Below are 26,586 nucleotides of genomic sequence, written 5' to 3'. Positions count from 1 at the left end.
AAACACTCTTTCTCTGAAGGTATGAGAGCTGTGTCTCAATGGATGGCCTCAAATTTCCTGCAATGTAATGTAGGGAAAACCGAGGTTATGCTGTTTGGGGAGGCTCAACTGTTGTGGTCGCCGCACTGGTGGCCTTTAGATCTGGGCCCCGTCCTCTGTCCTAAACAGACAGTAAAGAACCTGGGTGTTCGGTTGGACCACGGGCTATCCTTAAAGGAGCATGCCAATCAAACAGCTGGGTCCTGTTTTCATGTTATTTGACTCCTTAGGCGTGTGTTTCCTCTATTGCCAGACGTTTTTAGAAAGACTCTTGTCCAGGCTTTAGTGCTTAGCCACCTGGACTACTGCAATGGGCTGTTAATATCAGCAAATGACAACTTGCTAAGTAGATAGCAGGTGGTTCAGAACACCGCTGCAAGGCTAGTTCTTAATGCCCCGCCCAGAACTCCCTACCTCTCCTGGAAAAGCTTCATTGGCTACCGATTCGACAACGGGTAAAATTTAAAACCTGTTGCATTATTCATAAGAGTATCCATGGTTCAGGTCCCCTGTACCTGACTGAGAAGTTTGTCCCTTACAATCCTGTACGCACCCTCCGCTCCAGCAATCAAGGTCTCTTACAGGTTCCGTCCATCAGAAGGGCAAGACTGGGCGGTAGAGCTCTCTCATTCCTGGGTCCCAGTCTCTGGAATAAACTTCCACCTACCCACAGGCTATGCACTAATCATTTAGCCTTCAGGAAATTGCTGAAGACTTTTTTGTTCTAATCCAACGTCTCTCTCCTCTCAAGATCTTGGAAGCACTGTCTCTTTTGCCTGCTATGTGTACTTAGTGCAGAGATACTCCTTCGGGAGTCGAGTCTAGCGCTATACAAGCATATAAATAAATAAATAAATGGTACTAGGAAGATCGCAATTACTATCCATTGCATTACAGAAACTCTCTTCTAACTGTTGGTTCTTTTACAGTAGACTTTTGGTCGTTTGGGGCTCACTAGTGTTATTAACTCAGATCCTCTTGTCAGGTTTTCACTGCACCTTCCCTTCATCCATCCAATATCATTGACATATTATTGGTAAGCCAAATCACAGCATGCAATATCTTCTTTTTCTTTTCCTGTTTGCCAGTTTAGCAAACCTGTTAGTAGTTCAGAGCTGCACAAGATACCAGATACCAGATATTCTACTGACTCTACAAGTGGCAAGCCAGAGAAACCCACTAAAATGTGCTTCTTCTAGGTTGTTATCCCAAGAGCGACTTCCAATAAACCACTTTTCACCGGCCCTTCATACATTTCTAGAAGATGCGTAAAAATAATGTCCTTTCTGTAGGGTAGATACCTTTCATTTTCTTGTGTGATGCTTCAATACCTTCTCAGTTCTCTAACAATTTTCAGGCAGGATCCCTAATAGATACGTTCGAACTGGCGTTTGACCTAGTGCAATAGGTGCTCTATTGAAAGGCTTACTAATTCATGGTAAGCTCTCTGGTTCTGCAGAGCCAAGGGTGAACTTCAGAGAGAGAATAAACCCTTCACTGGAGTTTCCAGATTACAAGCGCATCAACTGTACTTGTATTTATTTATTTTATTTTTTAAAGAAAATGAACTTAGATGTAGCCTTAATTCATACCTGCAATTTCTTACAGTTCTGGTTAGCTGGTTTGCTTTGCAAATTCTTTTGTTCCCAGTGTCTCTCCCTAACTAATATGATTTAAAAAATCGGGAATGCTCTAGAAAGGTGGAGTCAGTTGTGCAGAGGCCACAGCATGAATCGACATATGAAAATATTGGTACAGTAATGTCCCATAAATACTGCATAGCCTTTCAAAATTAAACCTCGGAAGTCAGTGTAGATTTATTCGAAAGCACATTTTATGATCTTGTTTACTTTGGCCCCTTAATCCTCCTGGCTACTACATTCTCAGCTACTGGTAGTGTATTGATTACATCATTTATGTCATCCCCCTACTATAATATCATACCATGGACCTTAAGAGTAATGTTTCCAAACTCACTTCAAAAGCAGCCAAATAACCTGTTTCCTCAAAAACACAAATCTCGATTTTTCTTAACCTTCCAACTATCTCCTAGTCTCAAGTGTCCACTGACTGGGCAAAGCAGTTAAAAAATGTGTCTCTAATGAACGAAATCCTTTCTTAACTTAGCATGATATATTTAGAACGGGGTACAACACCAAAACCGCTGATGAGGTGCATCACATTCTCGATGCATGCCTACTGATGTTACTAGACCTTTCAGCTGCCTTTTACTCAGTTGCCCATAGCAGGCTTCTCCAAACATTTCAACAAAGAACTGTGAAGTACTCCAGTGGTGTTCATTAGGCCCGTGCGGAGTTCCGTGTAAGTGACCAAAAAAACTCTACTGCACTACGCAAAGTTTCACAAGTGGCAGAGTGCGGTAGGTCGTGCCGTTCACATTGATTTTTAGTGTCAGGTGTTTGTCCTGCACTGGAAAATCAGTGCGAACGGCACCATGTCTAGTGCAAGAGGGTGCTGCTTCTTTCTACCGCTCAAGTAGATGTTCTACTCGAGCAGCAGCTTCCTCAACGCAAAGGGAAGGTTTCTCAACGCGAGCGGTTGTGGCCATCCGCAACCTCCTGTGTTGAAAAATCTCGCCTGGAGGTGGTCTGGAGTAAGATTTTCCTCGCCTGTGCTCACCAACTTAACATTGGTGAGCGCGAGCGAGGATAAAACTCTGCACCACAAAGTATTTTGGAACTCAGCGAGCTACGTAGAATCGTGGAGTGGGAAAAACTATGCAAACACAAAGATCGGAGTGGAATTTCACGCTGAGGTCTAGTTCTCATCCTTTCTAACTAACTAATTCTTATTGGTAAAAATTGGAGATCACATTGTGAGGTCAGCCAATTTGGCATGCATAGTACCACAAGGTTCTCTATTTGCATCTAGTTTATTTATTCAATAGATGGATTCTCTCTGCCTCATCCTAAAAGATTCTAGTGTGACCATGCATCAGTATGCTGACAAAAACTCAGCTATGTATGAAAGCCTCCGCAATCGAAGACATGGGCACACTGCGTTATTACCTGTTGCAAATGAATTCTTGGATGAATGACTACTTCTTGTTTCTCAATTCCATTGAGACACAATTTATTTTACTATCCATCCCAGAGGCAGAGAACTCCCTATGTTAAAGGATAATGAAAAGTAAAAAAGTTGATTAAACTTGAAATAATTAGTAAAATAAATATTTGTATGTTAAATATTAATGTAAATTAACATTATGTATTTTGAATATACACCACAATACAATACTGCTGCAGCACTATTACCTTACATTTAATTTAAATATATATTAAATTTAAATATTTTTGCTGCAGGTGAAATTGTAAAATCTCACTTAAAATAAACATTTTACTTTTGTATTATGTATTAAAAATATGAAGTGATGTATAAAATTATTTTAAAAGTAATGCCATTAATTTTTAAATTCCAAAAATGTTATTGAGTATTTAAAATAAAATAATAAATATATTTTATTATTTTATCCATCACTTTTTTGTATACTACGTTTGTTGCCCTAAGTGGGACGGGTATGCCCAGTGTGGGTCCCATGCACACTGTGTACCCGGCTGTTGGCATAGTGTGCAAAATAATGATGGAGTTGGATGTGGTTTAGAGTAAGTGCCTGTGGCTGACATTAAATCAAGCATTTCATACGGCACTTTTTGTTTACTTTAGTTTGTCACCCTAAGTGGGACGGGTATGCCCAGACATGGGTCCTGTGCACACTGTGTCACTAGAACCAAGCATGACCTGGCTGATGAGCCCTTAAATAAGGCAAAACCGGTCCTGGGTCGCTTGTGTTCTGGTTCAGAAAGGACCTGTCTTGGCAGTTCGGGCTGGACTGTTACAACTGAAGTTGGGTCAAGACTGATTTGCATATAGCTGGGTCCAAACTGAGTTGGCACGGTATGCAAAATAACACAGTATTGGGATGTGGCCTGAGTAATTACCCATGGCTGAAATTAAATAATTCAAGCATTTCATCCGTCGTTTTTTTGTATACTTCAGTTTTCTGCAAAAATTAGAGAGGACCTTTCGCTGCCTCAGAGATGGTAACAAAATGACCATGAGGAAGGAAATGTGTGAATAATTCTGTGAGAAGAACTCCGCTAATTGTTCAGTGAATGAGAGTTGGAGGATGTTAGTCTGGTATGTCTGCTACTAGAAGTTGCGCCAGGGAAAAGGTAAGAAGAGAGGAACTTGGCAATTTCAAGTGTAACCTTCTCTTCTTGTTGATATTTACTCTCCCCACTAGTTACACATACCTCCTATTGATCAAGAGGCCCCCAGAGTAAACTAAATCGGGGAATATATTGGAGATACCTCTATCAATTGTCCATTAAAACACTTAATAGAAGTTAGGCTTTCAGTAAACCTTGAGACAGAGGTTCAGTGGGATTCAGGCAAATCTTATAGTTTGATCTGTTTGGAAAGGCACACTTTTAATGACTGGGAATAAGTCAGTAAAAACACCTCCCCTGGATAGATTTAATTCGCTATAAGTTAAGTACAAGGCTTGGCCCGCATCCTAGATAGCGGCTTCAAGGCCAGTTTGAGTTCTTTGCTAAAATGTGTGAGAGAGACCGCAGAAGGAATAAATATTGGGGTAGGGCTTATAAACATAACCTGGGACAAAAAAGGTAGAAGGCATGCCCCCATGATGGACTTGAATTGCTCTAGGTTTGCAGCAGCTATAAATCTTAAGTGAGCTGCAGCATAAATATACCCAAGCAGTGACTCCCTACTTAACTGTATCCTGGATGTCAATGGGTTTGAGCATATTTTAACTACCTAGGAGGCCGTAAGAAATCAACAAAGCTTTGATATTCTGTGTCTTCAAAAATGTTGGAATGAGAAAACAATCAGCCTTCCTAAGTATCAAAATGTGCAAATACTGACCAACAAGATCAGAAAAGCTGCCAGGTAAATGGCTGTCAAGCTTTGTCTCATTAGCATTAAATTGTGTAGTGTGAATGTTGGAAGTCACTATTGGCTGTTAATTGTACTTTTGCTATCCCTTTATCACTGTCATCTTTAACATTTATATTAATTTAGTACCCAAATAAAAAATTAAAAAACACAACTTGCCACAAAAGTTGTGCATAGTTTAGCGGCTATACAAACAAAATTTCAGCCACCAAAATAAATCCTTCAACTTAAATCTCTTGCAAAAAATAGCTCTGGACGAAGACATGGATTTATACATATTGGGACATTACTGCATCGACTGTATGCTCAGAGGCACAGGATTGGTTAAAGCATGACTTTTTATTTTACGTGTATGGCTTACACCTAAGGCCTCCGAACAGGTTTTTGCCTGACAGTCCCCCTCCTGGTATACATTTTATTTAGGCTGTGGAGCATCTAGGATAGACTATATACGTTGGTGTCAGCTTCACTATTTCTTTGCTGTAAATATTTTACAAAAAGGCACCCAATTAGGCAGCGACCAACTGACACAATGCATTACTATACAGACCTGAGTGAATTGGGCTTACAGTGCGGGTGAGACTCTTTTCAAAGGGCTGCTCCATTGAAGAAGCAAGTGAGAAGCTCTGATATCCAGTATGCTGCAATAAGGGCAGAATACTGAAGCTGACTACTGATGGGGGTCTGGGAAGAAATGCAACTGGTACACCCGTGATTTAAGGGTCGAAAGGGGACTGCTGCATACTAATTTAATATACAATAACAATGGATCTGTCGGTAAATTCAACTGATTTGTAATAGGTATTAGATACCCTGCAGAGAAAAGGATTAATCATGTAGCCAGGTAACACACCAAGGTAACAATTTCTTTAAAGTATGGAATTGAATTTCTTTACTTAATGTTCATATACAAGCAAAACAAAATCATAGAGGCTGTCCGTGACATATAACACATGCAGCGAAAGTAGTATGTGATTAGTGACTGATCATGGTAAGTGACATAGTGTTGTGCACAGGTGACATAAATAACATATATACAACACATATAAAACAAAACGCTTTTTTTGAAAAAGCAAGTCCAAAGTTCAAAGCATAAATCCCAACAATAGTTAGGAACTCCTATTCAAGTCAGGGAAATTACAAGGACCAGTTGCGACAATAACGTCGACGTTTCGACCCAGGACTGTTGTGCTCTTAATTTGGCATCAGAGGCGGGTCTTCATCAGGACGGGGAGAGGTATGGCAGCCAGAAGTTTGGTTCAGCCAGTTGTAACCAGTAGTTCAGAAAGGTGTCAGACGACACCTCCGACTCACATTAGTTGATTGTGGTCCGTTCAGGAGTTGAATGCTCGTCTTCACCAGCCAGTGGAAATGAATTGTCGAGTATACAGCGATCAATGAATTATTTTAGATTTTCTCGGGACGTCCTCATCTGTCCGTAGTCAGTTCACTAGTTTACCAGATTGCCCCATTATCTTTAATGAATACTAATTTAAGGTGGTTAGCTGAAATATCGGTCACTTACATGCAGCGGTGTTGGGCACCGGTAAGTGCGGTGGGGCAGGGTGGGTAAGTCGACAGAGGATGGAATAGGTATAAATAAATAAATAAATAATACCTATTCTGTCATCTTTCGAGTTTTCTTCCCCGCGCCCTACCATGCTTAACTGTTGCAGCTGCCGTTGCTTTCATGTCGCGAAGTCCACCTGTACGCAAAAGATCTCTGGAAGCAAAAGGCTACGTATTAAATAAGAACAAATGCGAGTGCTAGCGATTAGTTGTATACAGGATGCAAGAGAGTTCTCGGGTTATGTAAAGGGAATTCGGAGCCTACAATTGAAAGACCATACTAACACCATGATGGGGCAAATTTAACAAGAACTTATTGAAAACATAGATGTGACAGGCAGCTCGATTTGAATTAACTTGGAAATTTCAAAGTAGCAACTCTGTAAGTCCAGTCAGGTCAATTTGTGACTTAGTAAATCTGGAGTAATGCAATGCAGCGCAAGTCGCTGCCTTGCACTACTCTGCCCCAGGGAGCATCCCACACATCCATCTATGGATTCAGAAGCATTCTCAGCTTTACCAATACTGGTAGACCTAGGAATACGTCCGAATGCTGCCCCTTCCCATTTGGAGGCGTAACAAGGAGAGATACCTTTATTTCGACTTGCCTTTTCGTCTTTCTATGAGTGCTGCATTCTGCAGCACACATAGAGAAAACAGCCTCAGAGGATTGTTTTGTGCAGGAACGTGTCCCTTCCTGCACAGAAACAACCTGTCTGTAACGCAGACATCCATGCACCAAGGTTCAAGGGTGCCTGCATTGGCCCTAGGTAGCAATTTGTGTACCAGCGCAGGCAGAGAGCACGAATGCATCATACCTTGCTAGATCTTGCCCGTTCCCTCTCACGCAACGCAGCAAAGTGTCTTACTGCATTGCATTAAATAATGATAATTATGGCCCCATACCTCTCAGTTTGAAATGGAGGAGACATTCCTAATGATCGGTGAGGTGCAATGTATAACTCCTAATTTTTAAGAAATGTGATGCTAACAAACCAGGAAGGTAAAGTTTTGTTTTCCCCTTGGATGTAGAATCTATTTGGTGTGCAAATATTTTACTCCTTGAATTAGAGAGCTGTGCAGAAGTAAATTATCTTATCTCATCCCATTAAACAGTGTTTTGCCATCCCGTTTCAGCCAGTGACATTATTCTAGGTCTAGCAATGGTGATCAATAAGATGCGACATATGAGGCTTGTCAAATTGTTTACCAGCTTTATCAAATGGCAATTGAGAGATGTTAGAAACTGAGTTCCTGGTTGACTGGGGTATAAGCCCCGGTTAATCAGTTGCCACAATCCTGGTCAGAACAAGGCAGAAGCACACCCGAAGTTAACTTCTGCTCACCCTCTGGTAGCTTGGCACAGAGCAGTTAGGCTTAACTTTGGAGGCAATGTGTAAAGCATTTGTGAACATTGCAAACAGTAACACAATAAAAACACCTCACAAAAAATTCCACACAAGGTTAGAAATGTAAAGCTTACTTTTCAAAACAATACAAGACCAAAACGACAAAAATCCCAAAAGTAGAATCGGAGTTATGAATTTTGAAAGAATAAACTGTAAAATAGCATTCAAAGCCATAAAGCGCCAACCAGGTCACCCTGGAATGGGTCAAATCCAAAAGTTTAAGCTGCAGGTCATATACAGTCCCACATAGGGCACACTGAAGGTTTATCTTCTCAAATTTTATTCCAAGAGTCCCAGGAGCAAGGAGAACGTTAGGGGGGGGGCATGAAGATATCTTCCCATTTGGAGATTACTCTTAAAACATGTAATAAGGTAATCCCAATGTTATCCTATGGTAGATATAAGCCTTGCAGTAGTGAAAAACGAATGTAGGAGTTTTTCACCACCAGGACATGTCAGACTTAAAAGTACATGTCCAAATTTTTAAATGCACTGCACCCTGGCCTTGGGCTGTCCAGGGCATACCCTAGGGGTGACTTATTTGAATTAAAAAGAAGGGTTGGGTCAGGCAAGAGGTTAACTTGCCAGGTTGATATGGCAGCTTAAAACTGCACAGACAGTCTCTGCAATGAACAATCAGTGGTACACCCACTAGTAGCATTTAATTTACAAGAACTGGCCACATGTAGTGGCACTTTACTAGCGACTTACAAGCCAATTAAATATGCAATTTAGATATAAGCCAGTTATAAATATTTTAAGGAGAGAACACAAGCACTTTAGCACTGGTAACTTGTAATGCAAACTTCTTCAGTAGACAGATGATACATTACTATTAGATCAGATGTCGTTTGGGCTGCAGAGGACAATAACCGAGCTGGAGATATGAGTCAAATCATCAAAGGGTAAAAAGACCCACAAGCTCAGGAGTCTAATTTGGTGATGGTGCATTTCTGGCAACAGGTTTCCCTGTAAGGAGGCCAGGCTTATCCTTGTGCTTAGGAGTTTATAAAATAACTTGATACGGCCGACAGTTGAACCTAGTATGCAAGGTTTGAGGGAAAAATTCTGAGGTGATGGATTCTCTTGCAGAGTCAATTGATAATGGTTTGGATACATTACAATTTAGGGGTCGATTCCGATCCGGTAAAATCCCCGTCCGTACGATTCGTATCCGGAGCCGTTTCCGTACGACTCGTACGGACGCCGTACGACCGGACGATTCCGATCCCGATCGTCCGACCCGGTCGCGATTCGTACGGTACACGTCGATTCGTACGGAAAAGCGCACGATCACCTACACACCGTACGGCGCGTACCCCCCATGATCGCAGGGGTACGCGCCGTACCCCTGTGATCATGCGGGGTACGTGCCGTACACCCAGCGTACATGGGGTACGTGCCGTACACCCACCGTACATGGGGTACGGTGCGTACCCCATGTACGCTGGGTGTACGGCACGTACCCCGCATGATCACAGGGGTACGGCGCGTACCCCTGCGATCATGCGGGGTACGTGCTGTACCCGGGGGGGGCGTTCCGTACCTGTTTCGGCGCGAACTCTGCGTTTACGACTGTTTTCGGCTCCCGTAGGAAAAGGGTCGTACGGTGCGTACCCGACACGAATCGTACTTGCTGGGTCGTAAAAACCAGCCGCGAACAGTAGTGATGTCGTGTACAGCAGGTTCCGAGTGAGACTCGTACGGAGATTTGAGTCGTACGGAGTCCTGTACGACTCGTACGGAGTTCGGCTCCTGGTACGGATCGTACTTCGTCATACGTACGGGACGTTTACGGGTGCGATTCGTACGGGGGAAAAACGCTCCGTACGACGATTCGGAGCGCATTTTACCGGATCGGAATCGACCCCTTAATCTTCTGTGTTGCTGGTTTGATATGCCGCAAGCCATCCCACAATGCCAATTTTAACTTGAGCTTGTAGTGCTCAAGCAATCATTTTCATGCCCACAAGCTAACCCTCAAACTACAGAAGGCTTAGTATGGAAGTAAATGTACGCCTGTTGTGTAGAACTTAACTCACCGTGGGGAAGGTACCATAATGGAGCGCTAGCATTACAAGGCCTTGTATCGTAGAGAGGGCTGACCTATTCATGATAAATAGATGCTGAACACCCTTATTAGGCGGCATAGCTCCGAATGGGCTTTCAAACTTTAGGCTATAAGAAATTCATTGAATGTTTCCCAGGTTTGATCTGTGATTGAAGCTGGTATACTTATATTTTGCTGCTCAATACGTAGGTTGTTATATATCTATACAACTGCTACGAGGTTCGGATAGAAGCTCCTGGGATCCCACACTGAAGGGCAAGATGGAGTGTTGGCTGGCGGATTTCTAGTGGATCACTCAGCCACATTCTTAGGTCCAGTCCAGGTTTGCACAAGGAAACGTGGAAGTAGCTGAGAACCCCCCTTGTGCAGACAAAGGATACGCTGTGACATGGAATCAATCAAAAATGACTGGTAGGCCGAAATCTTTAGCTTAGCTGTTGACCCAAGTTTGTAGGTCAGAGCCAAAACGCTTTTTACCATGATCTGGGACTTTCATCCGACATCATAACTTGGTGAAAAGAGACCCTTCTCCAAAAACAGCCGATTTAATTTAAAGACAGTTGTTAGCACTCCATTCTGCTCAAGGGCCTGCAAAAATTCAGACTTCTTAATAAGACCAATCTTTTTTGCGATTCTTGTCTCGTGATGCCCATGCTGAAATAATTCTATAACAGGTGCCTTATTTGGACCTCAGAATAAAGAATTTAAATAAGCATGGTAAATACAACTCGCGAATCGACCAATAAAAGCTTCCTGAGGTGCCTTGCACCTCTTCTTTAAAAGATACCAAAAAGGTCTGTGATTAGCATTTTGTAATTGGTTAGTTCAATTGTTATCATTATTTCCATCCTTAGCGTCTCCTGACGCTCCTTTTCTTGGATCAATCATATTTTTATACTTAAGATTTAAAGTCAACAAACCCTTGTTTGATGATTGAATAAAAAAATGTATGAATGAACGAATGGACAATTGGTTGGCCAAATGAATCTGCGATTAGCATAGCACCATAGAGTTTCAGGCACTAGGATTCTCATTTTGAGGAAGAGAGTTTACATGGAGCAGCATCCATCAGCATCGTACTGCTTTCACCCATAAAAGACTTTGTACCAGTGCAAAGTGTTGCAAAGTTTTGTAAATTCTAGCAAGTCTATTTACCTTCCAGTATGTGCCATTTTCCCATCACAAATAGAGTTTTGCACTACTTTGCTCCAGTTTGTATCACAGGGCATCACATGGGCATTGCATGGTCAGATTTGCACAAGCACCCATAGTTTTTGATGGAAAGCCAGATCTACAAAGATATCCAGACTCAGCTCTTTGTCAAAAACAAATGCCTCCTTGAAGCAGGATCTAAAAAGGAGAAATGTTTTCACAACTCCAAGCATTCCCCTGATTCCATGTGTGCTGCACTGCAAAGCACACATAACATGTAAGGAATGTTTCAAGATTTGTCTAGCCATAGGATTTTGTACTGGAAGGGTATATTTCCAGTATAAATCCTATGGTGCACAGCAAACACACACCTTTGCACAAGGTTGTGTTTGGAGCTAGACAGCCTTTATAGTGCTTCAGTGCTGGGAATGATGCAGCAACGGGCCTTTCTAATAAATATGGCTATGAGGTGCTTTCTCAACTTTGCATGAAGCAGCGCAGCAACCTTGGTTGCTTGCCTGCATTGCGCCAAAAAATAATAAACGTGCCCCATGGAACTGGGTTGCACTGAGCTGTAGTTTGCAATATAACTTTTTGCACAATAAGGTCACACTATAGGGCCTATTCACAGACTGCACTCTGTAGTACATTTAAGTACTACTGTGTAGTACTAATCACATGCTACAAAATGCTATTCACAAACCTACATGCAGAAACCTACACCTCTTCTCTTTTCTATATGGAATCTTCCACCCCGATTACGGATATCTCCACACATGTAAGCTTACATTTTGAAAGGAAATGTAGGATGGGCAGGGAAGTGGCTGTAAAATGCGGATAAACTATTACTAAATATAGGGGTGGGGTAAGTGAAAAGTAAGGTTGGGTTTAGGGATGTCTAAAGAAGAGTTTATGAAGGTACAGGCATTCACCTCAAAGGAGTACTTTTGACAAACACACTTCTAAAACTACTACAGCCAAAAAGGTTCCACAACAGTTGTGATTGTACTCCAGCTCATACCTGGAGTAAGTGCAGCACCACACATAGCCAACCACTGGAACTGCAGCACCCTTCCATAAAAAATAATCACGGTGGGATTGTAAAATAAAACCCCATAGGAAATAATGTAAACATAAATTAACTTTTTCCACTTTTAAAACATATACATAAAGCTACAATCGTGGTAATTCTGAAGGAAGCAAAGGACCACTTGGATGTTAAAAACTATAGACCGATCTCGCTCATCAATCTTTATTGTAAAATATACACAAAGATTGTAGCCCATAGACTGGAGCTGGTCGTATTGAAACTTGTTGCCACCTCACAAACTGGGTTTTTAAAAGGTAGACTCACCTCAGACAATATTAAAATGCTTGCCATTCCTTGGAAACAGCTGTATTTACCCATACACCGACAGATGCTCTTACATTTGATTCAGAAAAGGCCTTTGCAAGGTCTCTGGGTCATTTCTGCAAGCAGCCCTACACAAATACTGCTTTGGGAAAGATTGTATATGTATGACCATGGCCCTTTTTTCAGTTGAATGGCGAAGGTCAGGGTGAAGGGCCATTTATCTCAACCATTTGCCTTGTCACAAGGGACTCGACAGGGCTGTCCGCTTTCCACCCTTGTTTTTCTGTTGGTCATTGAGCCATTCATCTCCTCACTAGGAGATAACTCAGATGTTACAGATATTCATTTTAGTTCGGGCAGACAAGTAGTGGCAGCCTATGCCAACTACGTGCCACTGAGGAAGCTCACTGACTATTCCCATCATAATGAAGGTGATAGAAAGCTACTCATTGACGGTGTTTAATCTTTAAACAAGGACAAAACCGAGGTATTCCCATTAAATGTCCACTGCATTTCAGCAGTGATTGGTGACCTGGGCCTGAAGTGGAAACCAGATGCTATCAAATACTTAGGTAGTTGGTTTGGTAAAGATCTCAAACACTCTGTCTGCATTAATAAACATAAAACCCTTACCAAAATAAAAGACCTACTCAGTATACATTCTCCTCAAAATATCATCTGGCGGGGTCGGATCGACACTGTTAAAATGCTCATGGCACCTTTGGTCAATTTTATTGCCAGTATGCTTCTGGTGTCCCTTTCCCCCTCCATTTTCAAATCCAAGGATAATTATATATCCAAATGTATATAGGAGGACAAGAAAGCAAGAATTTCCATGATTACATTGAAGATGAGTAAAATCCCTGGAGGCCTAAACCTCCCTGACTATCCATGATACCAACAAGCATTCCTGGCTTCTCAGGGGTCTTAGTGGTTCTGGGTACACAAGACTTGTCCCCCTCCCTGGCTTAATATAGATACCCAGTTATCATACAGTTTACCTTTCAGTGCCACCATCTCCATACACAAATTAGCCAGTGTACCTTTAGAGCTTTCAAGATGCATAATATTGGATATCATTTCGGCCCTACTACTTCCCGATAAGTGTTAGTTCGCGCACAACTATGGCCTCCTAATGGCACAAGCATAAGATTTAATTAGATAGGCGGACAGTGTTCTGGGAACCGGGGCGAGAAAAAGTATAAACACTATGGGGGATTTAGGCACCCAATTACACCCTACCCCGTTTTTAGCCCTACGCTTGTCTTTTCGGTTACCAGACATCGATTTCTTTCAATTCCTGAGACTGAAAAGCGCAGATGGTAAACGTAAGTTCCCTTACCTATCTGACCTACCCGATTTACGAATTAATATCAAGAGAAAGGGTCACTCTGCATCACTCCTATGTAAACTTCTAGAATCACCTAAAAGCTATTTGCTGAGAACACTTACCAAGAAGTGGGATACGTACGCTCACTCCTTGTGAAGCTCGAACATCCCATGGAAATAAATCTGGCAATCCTCCTTTATTGCAAAAATCACACCAGCTCTAGCACAGTCCAGATTCTGGTCAAATCATAAAACATATTGGACCACATCTAGATTACATAAGATTGGCTTAAGTACAAAAGATCTTTGTTGGAGATGTGGGAAGGTGGTTAGGGATTTAAAGCATAATTTTTTTACATGTAAGATGACCAGTTCATTATGAATCAAGATACAGTCTTTAATTCACAACATAACAGGAGAATCCTTCAAGATCAATTTCTTGACCGTTGCCTTGGCTTATATGCAAACCCCCATTCAGCAGATTTCACTGAACAAAACTCAATGTTGATTGACCTACTGTTGTCACTGGGCACCAAGACGATAATTTCAGATTGGAACCTAACCTCTGTGAGATCCTATGACATATGGTGGAATTCCGTTAGAAGTGCAGATAAAATCTTGTATGCAAAATTGCACAGTACTTCCTTCCGAGCCAGATGCCTTTGGGACTCCTTTGATAAATATCTACAGAAAAATTAACCATCAAAGGTGCTGTCTTGTACATTAGGTTCCTAAATGCATGGTACAATTGCGGTTGCTGAAATCTACTGCTCCTGCCATAATCACCCTATATGGGTGCCGGTGATCCTGTCGGATTACTATAGAGCAGTTCCCTCTTCTCCCTCTCTCCTCTTTCCCCATCATCTTCCACAATTCTTCTTGAGGCTCTTTTTCTCTCTTTCCTTTAGTTCTCTCTTTCCCATGATATGATTTATGGATACTATTCCATGCTTCTGTTATGTATCACCGATTGCCTCAGAGCCACAGAGGTCTATATCTCTCCCGCCTTATAGGTTTGTACGTTGACTCTTCACCACATTGTTTGCTTAACCTAATCAGATAAGGTTGGACATGTTAGTTGATTGCATGGTCTTTCTTAGGCTGTACCTAATTGTGTTCTCTATAAGTATTCCCAGCATACTATGTACTGTAACAGAAGTGTAATGTGGATTCTTTTATCATGGGTTTGTTTAGAAAAAACAATAACATGTCTGAAGACTAATCCTGTCTTTTGAAGTCTTTCTGGAAATGGGCATGAGTTTCATTTAGATCTAGCGAGGGGTCATACCTGTAACCCCTGGTGTTTCCTTTCGTACACCTCTCATCTATACTGCTTTCCCTACTGTCTGAAAGCATACAGGAAGCAGCAGGAACAAAAACTAGGCGTTCTTTTTTTTCACTCCTTCTTCATTCCCTATCCATCCGGCAGTAAATAGGATTCTGCTGAGCATCTAAATAGGGTCAGTCTTTTGATGACACTGTGCGGGGGGAATCAGAGGATGCATGATGTTGCTTCCGCTTCCTCTAGCAATTTAGTGGGCCAATGCCCATAAAAGTTGATCAATATAAATGTTTCTGTATTTCATACATTAATTGTCAAAAAACAACTAAGCTGGCATGTAAGTGATCAACTTTCCATAATGTAACAAAAATCTAATCTCCTATTTGTTTGTTTTGAAGAACCAAAAACACCATTCAAGTCACGACTGCAAGATCTTGAAGTCAGAGAAAAGGAGTCAGCCACCTTCCAGTGCGAGGTGCCTCAACCAGCGATAGAGTCAGCATGGTTCAAAGAAGAAACCAAACTCCACCAAAGCACCAAGTACAACATGGAAGAAGAAGGGACCTTCAGGAGACTCACCATCCAGAACGTCACCACCGACGATGACGCGGTCTACATCTGCGAAATGAAAGAAGGAAGCAGGACCATTGCTGAACTCGCTGTCCAAGGTAGGAATGACATATACTGTGAATATTTTACTTTCCCCTTGCTCACAATTTGCTCATAATTATGAAGTTTACTGTAAAAAGTAGCAGTAATAGGTCCATATGAACTCAAAACTAATCTGGAGTCATGAATGATCTGAAGCGAGTGTTACACATTATTGGTGCCGTGAAGACCATAGTAAGCTGTGATTGCCAGACTTTAAAAAACAATGTTTACTGACGTGTTTAAAGCACCATACATTCTATCTGTTTCATAACTCTTTCAGTTGTCCGACGCATCAAATAAAAGTAACATAGATAACATTACAAACAGAGGTATCTCAATACATTCTGTTCACTTATTAATGCATAGCAAGTCTTTTTCCCACAGTTTCCATCCATACACCTCAGCCCATTTCTGCATCCATCTCCATGCTTAGTTTCTGGTGAGTATTCATAAGTACTCGTTCTGAATCCATTACTATGTTACAAAGTAATTCCTGGACAAGACCCATATGAATAAACGCATTTGGCTAACCATTCAAGCCCCCTCCCTCTATGTAATTCCATTAATTTGTGTTCAAGGAGGTCACAGTTCCACTTGGGGAATTCCAACAACAGTGCATCCCAGGGGCAAGCCCACTCATGTATCCCACTCTGCCATATCGATCTAAGAGTGCTAATCTTTTTTTCTGCCATCAATCTTTCCACCCTCGGTGAGGGTATCCAGTTCCTAGAAATCTGGTATTTAGCTAACATCAACATTGAGGCTATACATTTACATTCTATCTTAGCCTTCTTGGGCTGGGGCAGAACTCCCATCATACATATAATACAATGGCATAAATTGGGCCCAGTCGTCACCTTGACCAATTTTGCTGTAACATTGCCCTAATAATCCTCCAGTGCACCACACAACAATATCATATGGTAAATGTTCTTCTTGCTTCTCCACATTTAGAGTATGCTAGAAATGAGCAGATATATTTACCTTTGTCCAAGTAGGGACCCTTGCTTCTAGTCAGGGTAAGGGGTATGCACCCTTCAGATAACCCCTGCTCACCCGCTTGGCATGAGCAGACAGGCTTACCTCAAAGGCAATGTGCAAAGTATTTGTACTCAAAACACACAGTAACACAGTGAACACCACAAATGGACACCACACCAGTTTTTGTAAAATAAAATATTTTTATAAGGGGCGGAGCTAGCTCGCGACTAAAATGGCCGCTTGAGCCCGGCTCTCCACCACGTTGATTCACAATCCTGCATCAATCCTGCAGTATTACTGGGACCCAGCTCCCCAAAATTGAGGTTCGGTTGGCGGAAGGTGAGCGGCTGACTCGGAGCCGCTCAGATTGGAAACGGTGGCTCGCAGCTGAAGAACGAGCGCGGTGCGTTGAGGCAGCTGGCGGGCCGAGAAGCACCGGGCTAAAGTGCCGGCAGAAACTGAGAAACATGCCGCGACGTGCGGCAGATGCGGATGCCTGGCGGCGCGCATTGGTGATGGTGGTCGCCTGGTGGGCCAGAAAATAGCGGCATCAGGCACTGGTGGCGAAGTGTGGTGAGACCGGGATTGGTGATCACTCGGAGACCCCTGGATCACGGCGGAGTACAAAGGCAACACAAGCCTGCACGGCATCAAGCAAGGACACTGTCGTGGAGTGAAACTGCCCCAGCAGCTTCTCAGGCAAGAATCGCTCGGCGGCATGAAAGGCTGATAACACTGAGAGCGGTGACCCACGGCTTGGGTGGAGGAACAGAGTGCACGAGAGGAGGCGCAGCAGGGGGTGAGACTCGGGGCCTGTCCCCAGTTGACAAGCAGACAGAGGTGAGACTCCAGCGGGCACTGTACAATCCAGGCCCTGAACACTGGCAGAGGGTACATAAGAGATATTTGCGGAACCTTGCAGAGGAGCGCAGAAGATACGCACCAGCATGCAGGGGCCCTGCAGGAGTGAGGCTGAGCTCTGCAGGCACGTGTATTACCAGTGTGAGAGTTACACTACCCAACCAAGGGAAGACCCATCTGCATAGCACCCCAATCGACATAACACTGCAAGATGCAGAATTGAGGGTACCGGGCGCTGCAGACGTAGAATGGGCCCAGGCCCAGTCGAGTTCCGGAGGGTGGAACAGCTCACTGAGGCAGGCCGCTGACACAGTACATGTGAAAGGAGTGGCAGTGGCGTAGAGATACCCAGCTCAATAGCGCATAGCACGAAAGAATGACAGAGACAGTGCACACCACTGGCGAGGGGAGCTGCGTCGCCGCAGAAATGGGCAGGGCAGAAAAGACCCAATCTAAGCTGTCTTTCGAGCCGGAGCGCTCGAAATCTCATGATGGGGCTTCTGGCGAGGACACTAGATCGCAACCCCCAACAAGTGATGACCCAGACTGGGACATTCGCACCATGCTTAGGTCCATGGAGAAATCTTTGCAGAGTGGCATAGCAACACTGGGCACAAAAATGGACACAATTTCATATAGGATGGACAGAATGGCGGAGCATCTTGATAAGCACGCAGAAAGGTTAGACATGTCAGAAAGGCGAATAACGGAGGGGGAAGAAGCACATACCACCCTAGATGTGGATCACAAACAGCTAGGAAAGGTAGGAAAGGTGATGCGAGTCCTGCAGGAAAAGACGGAGGATTTGGAGGCACGCTCACGAAGATGCAACTTGCGGATTACAGGTCTGCCGGAAACCACCTCCACCAGTAATATGGAGCAATTCGTGGAGAAGCTGTTGGTGGCTCTGCTGGGAGAGGGAGTTTTTTCCGCAATGCTCGTTGTTGAGAGAGTGCATCGCTCTCTGGGACATAAACCGCCAGTCGGCGCCCCACCTAGGCCGATAATTGCGAAGCTACTTAATTATCATGACCGGGATGTGGTGCTACACATAGCCAGAGAAAAGAAAACTTTGCGGTATGAGGGCTCAGAGTTGTCGCTGTATCTGGACTTCACAGCCCATGTCCAGGAGGCACGTAGACACTTCGTACCACTAAAGAAGCAGCTTAGAGACTTGGGTGTCGACTACGCCATGCTGTATCCTGCGAAGCTTAGAGTGAACAGACAAGGGCGCTCACATATATTTACGGACCCCAAGTCATTACAGCAGGCCATTAAATGCTGGGCGATGGAACATCGAAGTAGCCCGGAAAGCAGGCACTTGGACGAAGCGACCGGAGGTCCACTGGACGAACAGGACTGAGATCAAGTGCCTGTGCACGCAAAATGAGTAGAATGGGAGGGGTGGGAGGTTGGGACGGGAGTTCGAGGTTTAGAATGGGGGCCCCCATTTTTTTTTTCGAGGCCTAGAGGTGGGTAAGGTCTGCATGTACTGGCTGGAGGGCGCCCTGGGTCTTCGAGCCTGTAGGACGAGAGACATTGTAGTCTGAACTATATTAGAGACTCCACGGAACAGTGTGGGGTGTAGAGCCCTTGTGGCAGAGCGGGAAAGCATGATCTTTTGCAATAAAAAATGAAGGACAGTGCCTTCTAGTAGGGATAGAGAATCAAGTTATATTTAGGCGGGAGTTGGTTGGCGGGAACTACTGCAAACTGTGCGGCTAGTCTGGGCTGGGTTTTTCTCTGTTGGGTGTTACACCTTGTCCATGGAGCTACCTCCGCTTCAGAGTGCCTGGCACACCGGTTGCAATTTGAGGAGGGATCGGGAGGGGGGGACTGGGGGTGTATTCTGGGTCCAAGAGCGGCCAAGTTCCGGGTGGTCTACTGTGGAAGGGGAATGGGCATGCAAAGGGCAGAGTTTTTGACTGCCGGAGCTGGTGGAGGCGGGGGTCATTTTTGAAAAGGAATGGTTTTCTTCTGGTTTACAGCACGCTATGTATATGCACACAGTACGCAAATGATTACAAAATGGTTACTGAAAATGGCGGGCATTTGGGAGCTATGCGACACACTTAACCCAAGCACACTGACGGCGGCATACTGCTCAGGTACAATCCAAACTAATGGCGGGAGATAGCTGGAGTAAAGAACAGACACCAGCAGACAGCCTGATTGCCATGACTTGGAATGTTAGGGGACTTAATGATTATCGCAATGTCCAGAAGGTACTCAGTTTCCTACACAGGCACAATGTTGATGTGGCAATTTTATAAGAGACACACCTTCCACAAACGAGTGGGATACTGCGAAGTAAAGGACTCATAGGGAACATTATCTCCGCAGGGTACACAACACACGCTAGAGGGGTGTTGACCTGGGTAAACCCTAAATCTGCTTACACGCTGGAATTGCTGGAGTCGGACCCTAATGGACGATATGTCATTTCGAGATGTAGGGACTGTCCTGAGTTTTTGTCGCAGTTAGCTTCCACTACACAGAGATTCCAGGGTTCATCGATCTTGTGGGGCGGGGACTTTAACATGGTCATGGATCCAGGTATAGATAGGTCAGCAGGCCTGCACAGGGAAACCGTCAGCAGCTGCGAGAGAGCTGGAAAAGGTGATGACATGCATGGACCTAGAAGATGTATGGATGGCACTTAACCAGTACCCAGGGGGCTTCACACACTACTCGACCTACCATAATATTCATATACGTATAGATTTCTGGTTGGCCTCAACTTCAGTGTTAGAAAATATTCGAGCCTGTAAAGTCCTGCCGCGTACACTCTCTGACCACTCACCGGTACTACTAACATTGGCTACCCCCAAAAAAACTATACCTCCATTTACTTGGCGCTTCCTGCCGTACTCACTGCTGGACCATGTCTTTAAGGGGGTACTAGCTCAAGCTATAGAAACCTTTTTTGAGGCCAATATAGGATTGGTAGATAGTTTTCAAACGGTTTGGGAAGCCTTCAAGGTTTATATACGCAGTATTGCAATGACCAAACATTCTGGGGTATTGAAGGCCATAAGGCAGATATTGAAGGACCTAGTGCGGAAGCTAAAACAATTGGAGGATCAGCAAGGGACGGATAGGGAAGAAGGGCGGGAGGACGAAATAAAGGCCCTACTAGAAGAATACCACGAAGCGGCGGATAGTGAGATCAAACATTTAGGCAAATACGCTACAGCTCGCACATACGGGGAGGGGGAAAAGCCGGGCTCCGTAGAGGCTCAGATCCTGAAAGCAAAACGCGGGAAGACACTGATAACACAGGTGAGATCTGCGGAGGGAGACTTGCTCACGGAAGAAGTAGATATTTTAAAGAGATTCCGACAATACTACGCAGATCTTTATACATCAAGGTAAGAGCAAATGGAAGAGGAAATGCAGGACTACCTAGAGCATATAGCACTACCCTCACTCTCGGATGTGCGCAGAGAATTCTTAATGCTCCCAATAGAAAAAGATGAAATATTAGAAGCCCTGGCAAGCATGAAGTCGAGCAGCGCACCGGGGGCGGATGGCCTCACGGCCAACTTTTATAAAGCCTTCATATATATTTTACTGCCCCACTTAGCCACGCTCGTTGATGATTTATGTGTGGAGGGTACCATGCCGAGATCCATGAGGGAAGCAATCCTGGTAGCGATCCCTAAACCGGGGAACTCACCGGAGGAGTGTAGCTCATACCGCCAATTGTCGCTCTTAAATGTGGACACTAAAATATTTGCAAAGATTCTGGCCAATCGCCTAGCCCCCCTGTCTACGATATTGGTGGCACCAGAACAGGCAGGATTTATACCCAACAGAAATCTCACATACAATATCCGCACAGTATTTGGCACTATGCAGCATGTGAGACAAGATGTCAAAGCTGTGGCAGTCTTCCTAGATTTGTAAAAGGCCTTTGACTCGTGGAGTGGGCGTTCATGCATAGGGTATTGACAAGGATGGGATTGGGGTCAGTCTTTTTACAACTAATCGGCACATTGTACCACAAACCCACAGCTAGAGTACGCATAGGTAATTTAGTCACAGACCGGTTCGCCATCACCAGAGGCACAAGACAGGGCAGCCCACTATTGCCACTGCTTTATGTCCTGGTCGCGGAGCCCTTGGCATGCGCCCTTAGGGAGTATCACGGTCATGAGGGCATTGGCTTCCTGATGTATAACATAGTTATATCCACCTATGCAAATGACACGCTGCTGTATGTGCGGCATCCTGAACAAAATCTGACAGCGGTGTTTAGGGAAGTGGTGCACTTTGGGACTTTATCAGGCTTAAAAGTCAATTGGGCCAAGTCCATAGTTTTTCCACTGACCCCGGTCACGGAAGAATTCGAAACGGAATATCCACTGCAATGGACTACTGACTTAGTCCGATACTTAGGGATTATACTGCATACAGACTCTGAGACGGGATTATTAAGGGAGAATTATGGCACAGCTATGGATAGACTGGAGGACGACGTAGAGGCATGGTGCAAGCTCCCCCTGTCCTTGATGGGAAGAATATCAATTATGAAGATGGTGGTTTTGCCTAGGATGCTGTTCCAATTCACCAATATACCAATAGTACTATCACAAGCCTTTTTCCAAAGACTTATACAATTGATGCTAAAGTTGGCGTGGGCGGGTAAGCAGGCAAGGGTTAAATGGCGGGTTCTTATATTATCCTATAGTATGGGTGGCCTAGGAGCGCCGGATTTTGATCTCTACTATAGTGTGGTGCAGTGAGCACACTTACATACCTGGATTCACGGCGAGGCAGGTATACCATTCCTGCGCATAGAAACACTGTTCGCCGCTCCACACTCACCACCGGTGACAATATTTGAAGAACCAGATCGCAGAACCGGCTTCCTTGACTTAATGAACGCTACCAGACATGCATGGTACTGCTTATTACAGCAACATTCAGGAGCATTACTATACACGCCGACCATGCCTATACAGTGGGCTCGCTGGCTGACCCCGTGCAGGGACAGAGGAGTCATTAGAGCTCTGCAAGTGTTGAATATTAGGGTTGCGGGAGACCTCTTTCAGGAAGGGGTAGCAAAAACCTGGGAACAAGTAGAGGAGGGGGCAGAGGCGGACACACAATTACAGCATTTCCAGTTTTACAGGGTGTGGCAGGCAATGCTAGAGCAGTTCGGAGAGGATATGCAAGAGCCTCCAGCAATCCCTGAACTAACAAATGTCATCAAATCCAACTCCCCATGTAGGATAGTAACCAAAATCTACAGAATAGCGATGACGCATAGAGTACATGAATACACGTCAGCCAGACTGGCTTGGCAGAAGGACTTACAAACAACAATAGATGACAAGATGTGGCAGTACTGCTGCTCGAACACACGGCGTGTCTCACTTTATGGAAAACACAGGCTTATCCATTTTAAATTTCTTAGCACAGACAGTGGATTTCATACACCTAGGTTGGAACTGCCCAGGTATACTAGCATACTGGGAAGATGTATTTAGGGAACTGGGGAGGATAGTGGAGGTGGAACTGGCTCCGGATCCAGCAATAGATCTATTGGGATACTCCAAACACTGCCCAAGGTTGTACGCGGACTTGTAGATATGGGACTGCCAAACTGGATTCCGGGCCGGAATGGGCACCCTTACCAATATTTCTGCTGTGAAAAGGGTAGTGGCGCTGTGTTGGATGAAGGGCCCGGTATCAACAGTGAAAAGATGGTCGCATGATATGCTGTACTGCTGTACACAGACGGAGAATTATAGTGAACTGCTCCCTCCACGTAGCAGACATAAGAATTTTTGAGGATTGTACAGGACACATAAACAGGGGGAAGCCCGGGAGGCGAGTGAAGTCACGGAAGCACACACAGGGGAGGTGGGTATGAGTGATGGTGAGATGGCAGAGGGTTAGGACGATGGACGTTGTGACAGGACACCCCACAATAGGAAAAGGGAACATCAGCCCCTGGGAAGCGCGTACGATGGAAATGTGAAATCTTGGTCACCTGGACCGGACTGTATTGTAAATGGTGGAAGTCGCTGCCTGCCCGAGCTGTGTAACCAAGAGATTCATGGGAATGTTTTCACTGATTGTGCCACATGGCGAATATGTGCTGAAGTGTTGTTATGTACTGAACCTTTATAAATAAAATAATTTAAAAAAAATATATATATTTTTATCTAAACCAAGCAAGACCAAAACGACAAAAATCCAACATACAGGTTGTAAAATAAGACTTGCGAACTGTTATTTCAAGAAAAGACTTTGTAGCAAATAAATAGCTCCACCTGGGTCTATTATGATGTCGTGACAGGCAATAATCCAAAGTACGGTGCTGACCGTGAGGGGCACGACATCGGGCATGGAGTCACAAATACCCCCAAATTACAGCACCTTGGAACAAAGTCTTTGGACGGTGCACGGCGTCGTGGAGATGAGGCATCTGTGCCAAGGTTGAGTCGGGCTTCCTGGCTGCCATGGGGGAGGTGAGGTGTCATGTCTGCCAGGAGGCGACATGTCGAATCCAGGACAGGGGAAGTTGGTTGCGTCGGCAGTGAGGTGTTGGTTCCGGTGAATCGATGCGAAGTTGAAGACTCGTGGAGTCACCCTCAGTCTGCTATAATGGGACACGGACACTGGCAGCAACGGTGCTGGCGTTGGGAAGGCCGTTAACTGCAGGCATCGATGCAGGCAGGACGGTGCATTGTGCACTTTACGAGCATGCCCCTGGCCTCAGTGCAGGTCGCAGGTGTCCTGGTGGCAGCACTGACGGCGTTGGAAATAGTTTTTCTTGCTCCTTTTAGGTTTCTTCCAGCTTCCAACAGCAGGAACAACCTCCAGAGGCTAACAACTGGAACAGCCACATCCTGGCAGGTCAGAACTCCCAGCATTGGGATTCAGGGGAGCTGGTGGTGAAGTCTTTGTGTCCTTGAGACTTCAGAACAGGAGGCCATCACACACAAGCCCTTGGATATTCTTCTCCAAGCAGGTTCACAGCAACGTTCCAGTCTTTGTGCTCTTCCTTGGCAGAATCAGAAACTCCAGGCCAACCCAGCCAAGCACACAGAAAAGGGACAGTACGCCTCCTTACAGCTCTCCAGCTCTTCTCCTTGGTAAAAGGTTCCACTTGAGTCCAGAAGTGATCTATTTCTCTGGGGTTTAAGGTCCAATACTTATACCCCATTTTGTCTTTGTTCTATTTGTGGCAATTGTCTCTGAGTCCAGTCAAAACCAGTCCTGTCCTCTCTAGTGCAGCATCACTACAGGAGATGGAGACCCTGCCTATTCAGGCATAAGTTAAACTCCTCCCACCAATCTAAATGCAGCCAAGGTCTATTCAGCTCAGCTCTGAGTCACCTAGGGGAGGCAGGACACACCTCAGTCCCCCAGGTGGCTGTCTACAGTGAATGCACATCACCAGCTCCTGTCACAAAACCAGACAGTCAATACACAAACCAACAGAGGCACACAGAATGGTTAAATAAGAAAATGCCTACTTACTAAAAGTGGCATTTTCAAACACACAATTTAAAAACCATCTCCCTAAAAATATGTTATTAAATTTTGAGGTCAGAGTGCCTAAACACACACAACTATCTTGTCCCAATGGAAAGTTATACTTCTAAGAGGTTACAATGTAACTCCCATGTTAGCCTCTAGGACAGATACCCTTTCAATAGTGAAAAATGTAATACACAGCAGTTCACTTCCAGGACATGTCACATACACCAGTACATGTCTTACCTTTCACATACACTGCACCCTGCCCATGGGGATAGCTTGGGCTACCTGAGGGGGTGTCTTACATGTAAGAAAATGGAAGGTTAGGGCCTGGCAAGTGGGTGCACCTGCCAGCTCGACATAGCAGTAAAAACTGCTCGCAGACACTGCAGTGGCAGATCTGAGTTACATTTGAAAGACTACTGGTGTGGGTGGCACAATCAGTGCTGCAGGCCCACTAGTAGCGTTTGATTTACTAGCCCTGGGCACAGACAGTGTACTTTACTAGGGGCTTACCAGTAAATTAAATATGCTAACCATGGATAACCAATCATGATAACAATTTACACAGGGAGCACTTGAACTGTGACACTGATCAACAGTGGCAAAGTGCCCAAAGTATGTAAGCCAGCAAAAACAAAATCCAGCATAGTATCAAAAATACAGGAGGCAGAGGCAAAAAGTCAGGGGAAATCATGCCAAGGATGCCAAGCTTAACATGGTAGTTAAGAATATCTCAAATTTAGTTTGGTGTAACCTCAAGAGGCTCACATTTGTTTTCTGTAGGTGATTGAGCTGAAAATACTTAAACTTAGCGTTCCTAGATACCTTTAACAGGAAGTGTTAAGTCCTGGAGTAACCGGTTTGGCAACCTTTTTTTCCTATTTGAGCTACAGCTTTCATTCTAAGTGCCCCTTTCTGTCGGAAATACCTTTAATAGCTAAGGGTATTATGGCCCACTCTTCTTCCCATTCTTGTTTCTACATAGCATCTGTCAGTGCATCTTTCACCAATGGGATAAGATTGGATTTAGCTTTGTTCTGTCTGAGACCCGAGATTTGCCCAAATTGCTCACAGAGCTGGGGGATGGTTACTATTTCATGATGAATTCTGATAATAAAACAGTATATCATCTGTATATGTTTTATATCTCACAGCCTCACTCCTTTACACCTCTCTTCCCCTTCTAATCTTTCACAATAATGGTTCAATTGCCAGTAAGAAACTTAAGGATGACAGTGGGCACCCCAAATGTGTACTCCTACAAATGGCCCAGCTTTTCGAGATAATTGTGGAAGTCTAAACTCTTGCTTTGGGATTTGAGTACATTCATTTTGAGCCAAAGGAGGAACAGTTCCCCCAGGTACATGAGGGGCAGCAGGGCATTGGTAAAGTCCCAACCAATTGTGTCAAACGCTTTTTCTATAACCTGTAACCTGATACCGAACACCCA

At 44.3% G+C, this 26,586-nt stretch overlaps 1 protein-coding gene across 1 annotated transcript in view; it reads left to right on the top strand.

Annotated features, from left to right (window-relative positions):
- OBSCN (obscurin, cytoskeletal calmodulin and titin-interacting RhoGEF) overlaps window positions 1-26,586 on the top strand; it is a 2,124,484-nt gene that overhangs the window by 71,867 nt on the left and 2,026,031 nt on the right. The window contains exon 3 of the mRNA XM_078665296.1: window positions 15,542-15,811. Coding sequence (XP_078521422.1) covers window positions 15,542-15,811 — 270 coding nt within the window. The remainder of the gene's footprint in view (window positions 1-15,541; window positions 15,812-26,586) is intronic.

This window comes from Lissotriton helveticus, chromosome 10 (genome assembly GCF_964261635.1).
Source record: "Lissotriton helveticus chromosome 10, aLisHel1.1, whole genome shotgun sequence".
NCBI lineage: Eukaryota > Metazoa > Chordata > Amphibia > Caudata > Salamandridae > Lissotriton > Lissotriton helveticus.
Note: the sequence above shows the minus strand (reverse complement) of the source record. Positions and strands in the feature narration are given on the sequence as shown.